The sequence below is a fragment of the Musca vetustissima genome, unplaced genomic scaffold, assembly GCF_032173495.1.
Source record: "Musca vetustissima isolate MV318-11 ecotype Yass unplaced genomic scaffold, APGP_CSIRO_Mvet_v1 utg6568, whole genome shotgun sequence".
NCBI classification, from domain to species: domain Eukaryota; kingdom Metazoa; phylum Arthropoda; class Insecta; order Diptera; family Muscidae; genus Musca; species Musca vetustissima.
In genome coordinates, this window is record NW_026882783.1 from 404,246 (window position 1) to 408,443 (window position 4,198).

The 4,198-nt window shown below is 38.0% G+C and overlaps 1 protein-coding gene across 1 annotated transcript; it reads right to left on the reverse strand.

Moving 5' to 3' along the window:
• Window positions 1-1,108: 1,108 nt before the first annotated feature.
• Window positions 1,109-4,155, reverse strand: LOC133329482 (5-hydroxytryptamine receptor 1). The gene is made up of 4 exons (XM_061537955.1): window positions 4,112-4,155; window positions 2,819-3,350; window positions 2,329-2,751; window positions 1,109-2,233 (listed from the first exon to the last, which is right to left on the reverse strand). Exons 1-4 carry the CDS (start codon window positions 4,153-4,155, stop codon window positions 1,109-1,111), a joined length of 2,124 nt encoding a protein of 707 aa, XP_061393939.1.
• Window positions 4,156-4,198: the final 43 nt, after the last annotated feature.

Genomic DNA, 4,198 nt, shown 5'->3' on the forward strand with positions numbered 1-4,198 from the left:
AAAAAAATCCACTTTATTTACATGTTTCGGTATGACAACAACAACAACACAAAAAACAAAGATTGTAAATAATAATAAAAAACAAAAGTAACATCCAAATATAAATTCGTCTTGTTACAACACTTGATTGCTATAAAATTGTTTATTAAAGTTTGTCTCCTCCATTGGCCGCTGAGTTTGCAGATTTTTTGTCGATTGTCGTTTTTTTTCGTTTTATATTTGTCTTTTTTTGGTCTATATTTTTGCCGTAGTCCAACAACAAAGTACACATACAATTTATGTTATCTTAGACAATAATAAAAAAATCCTGATCGGTATTTTTCCTATTGTCGTTTAGTTCTGTTATTGTCTATTTCGTTGTTGGTTTTGTTTTCTTTATGACGTGGTGATAATGATTGAATATTGATTAAATTATAATGGGAATCGAATTACATTGATAAAAGTTAATCACCCACACACAGACGCATTTAATGATTTCTGCCTGTATTTATGAGATAGCAATGATTGATTGTATAATTAATAAAACGTTTTTTTTTGCGGAAACCAGACCGACGGGTTAATATGGACATAAATGTGACGTGAGTGTTTTTGCGTGAGATTATTTTGATGTTTTGTTTTTGATTAGACAGTTGTAATTTTGAGGATTAGTTTTAGCCCAAACATAAATTAATATAAACATTTTGACAGTACTAGTCTGTAGTTCCGACTACGGGACTACTTTATGGAATATTGTAGGAATGCGAACCTAAAGTCATTTTAAAAATTTTTTTAGCGTATGCGCATTTTTTATATGCCCACGTATTTATTTATTGCATTGACCTTCTCTCGTATATATCTAATATTAATTTTCTTGGGTCTTACACCTCCGGTTTGATAAAGAGTAGAGTAATTAGAATGTATTTTTGAAGAAAAAAGTCCATGTTCAATTTCGAAAGTAACTGACCTAAGTTTTGGTAGGCCGTACCACATTCCATTTCCTCATTTGCCCAACTCAACAAATTAAGAAACCTTCACGAAGAAATTATAGTGTAGTTTAATTTATTCAAATTGTGGAACACACACTGTAATCCATTTTTAAATACATTGAAAATCTTCCTCTTTCGCTTGACTACTGCGATGAAGTTGAGACCAGTGATGCCGGATATATTGTATAGATGTGACGATTGTAATTATTTAAATCGCCCGGATTATACTCATCCATCTCTTCGCTACAGTCAACACCCTCATCCTTTTCATTAAAGCCGATGGCAGCATCCTTGCTGTTGTTGTTGTTTTCATTTGCCATTTGTAGGCAGTAGGGTTTTTGTTGCTGATGATGATGATGTTGATGCTGTTCCTGCTGCTGCTTTTGTTGTTCCATTCTAATCTTTGGCTGTTGACATTGCCAGGTGGCGCGTAGAAAACCCGTACAACCACAAAAGTTCTCACAACAACTCAGGATCAAATGTGGTTCTTCAATATTGGTTGCTGTTGCACAGTCTGCAGCAGTGGTTACCGTTCCGTTACTGTGACAAAAACAACAACCGCCTGGCCATGAACAATCCGTGCACAACAAAGCTGAGACTTTGGCCTTAAAACGTAAGACATATTGTATGGTCTCCGTCAGAAAGGTATAGAATAACGGATTCAACACCGAACTGGCCAAGTTCAGTACGCCAAACACAAAATAGAGTATCCAATCTCTGGGCTTGCCATAGGAACCATACATACGCATCAGCAGAAAGATCCAAGCCGGGAGGCGTAAGAAAACAAATACCGCCATCATCAACAGGATAATGGTGAACATCCGCAAATGCCTGGCCTCGCGGGAGTTGCGTGTGGCATTGATGTTGGTAGGAGGCTGAGGCAGTGGAGATTTCGGTGCATTCGTTGTAGCATCAACACCACCACCACCACCACCAGCAAATGCTCCCGTTAAGTTACTTGGCATGGTACTGGAACTATGTCCAAGTTTACAGCTACAGTTTTGACATTGTGGTTGGGAACTTGTGCCCTGGGAGTAGGCAGCTGTAACCGTCTGTTGTGGAATCTGCAATTCCATGGGCTGATGCTGCTGTTGCTTGGACGTTTTGTTTTTACATTTGGAACGTTTTGATAACTTTTTGTTAATGGTGACACTGTGCCGGCGCTTCCATAACTTGCGAGCTATAATCGTATTAAACCAAAAGAATGCTCCAATGCAGGGTATAAAGATGATGACAAAGACAATTACATAATACAAGGTTACGTTTTCCTGGAATATAAGGCACCATATTAACATTGGTAGAATAACACATTAGAACTCATGAATGGAGGAAGACAGAGAAAGAGGTTATGTGTTCGACATACCTGATCAGATACACACATATTAACTAGCTTCTGTTCTCGCACCAATGTATACGACAGGTTCTCTTTGGAAGCCTCAATTTCCCAGGGTGTTTTCGTCGTCATCGTCATTGCTGATGCATTGTCTTTGATAAACGGTGGGCCAATGTGATGAGTCCCCCCTCCACTCTGCTGTTCCTCTGTTAAAATGTAAATCGGCATTATATCGTAGATGGTGAATACGGGACAGGCTATGCCAAACGATGCCAACCAAATGCACACCATGCAGATACAACAGGCAATTACACTGGGCTGCCAGAAGCCAATTACCGCTCGCATAACCGCATAGTAGCGGTCTACAGCAATGCCCACCAGAGTCATGCTGCTGGCTAGAATCGCCACCGTTGTGGCGAAGGGCACCAAGTTACACATAAGCGGGCCCAAAGTCTGCAATGGAAAAAATAATAATTAAATGATCAGTTGGCCCCATGCCAGAGCTTTTGCTGCAACCTACCCATATCTGAACGTATTCCACCGTAAACTCCGACAAATAGGCTGCACTTAGGAAGACCGTGTTCATCAGGTCACTCAATGCTAACGATATAAGGCAGGCACGAAAGAATGGTCTAATTTTACGTCGAAAGTTAACCACCAGTGTGCTGACATTGCCAAAGATAGATATGACGCACAGGAGGCTCACGGTGACAATAAAGAATTTTTTTTGTCCACTTGTCAACGAAGTCAAATCACTATCCAATATGCCGGGATATTGTGAGTGGACGTATTCATCGCTGTGGTCGTTCTGTTCACTACTCTCGGCACTGCTGTCACCGTCAAAGAAATCCTCCTCATGTGTGGTTTCCTCTTGCGGTGCAATTATAGTCGAACTATTGAGATATTGAAATCCATTGTTGTTAGATGTGTTGTTGTTGCCGTCGGAACAATTACGTAATACTTTTTGGATTTCGTTTATGTAGATGCCGGAAAAGGCCATTAATGTGATATAAGTGTAGTTGTTAATGTGTGTCTGTGTGTTTTTGTTATAACTGAAAGTATGGAAATAATATTGATTGAAGATTACTTTTTTAATACGCGAATTTATTCAGATATGAAAATGTTTCATGGAATTTCCTAATTCGGAAAATATTGACATAAATCGTTTGACGGAAATTTCCACTGAATGTTCTAGCATTTGCATCAGTCACCACTAAGCATTGATTGGTTGGTTAATATGTGTATATGGTATCTGTTCCAGTACATATAAGTAATAAAACTTATCAAAAGTATATCGAAAAATATGGAATTCTTTCAGGGTCGCATCAATTATTATTCGTTTATTAATAGTTTTATTTGGAACATGTGTTTAATTATTAAAAATGTCAATCCCAAAAGCAGTTCTATATCAGGAAATTTTAGTTCCCAACCCTAAAAATATACTCCACTCGAAAAAATACACATTTCTTCCTACAATGAATTTTAATAATTGTATTTCTGGCATAATTCTTTTGGAACTTCGGGACAGTCAATTTTTAATTTCGATTTTCGAACATGTATTCTTATTACTCATATTTACATCACTTCCACTGAACATAGTTTTTTTTTGCTCGATCCTAAAAATATACAGCACACTTCAAGACCAAAAATGTGTACTCTGCCCTTTTTTATTTTGTCTTGCAAATTTCCATTGGAAAACTTCCGTCTATTTTATTCGAATTATTACCGTTTATCGATGTTTATCAAACTGCCGCCACTTGTGAACTGAATCGAGTGGATTTTTGTGCACCCAGGAAACAAGAATTCCATTAACCTGTTAGCATTGGCTGGCTGGCAGTCATCCAATCGGCTTGTCATCATCGATTCGCCAGAGGTGGTCTTTATCAGGTTATCAGTTCAA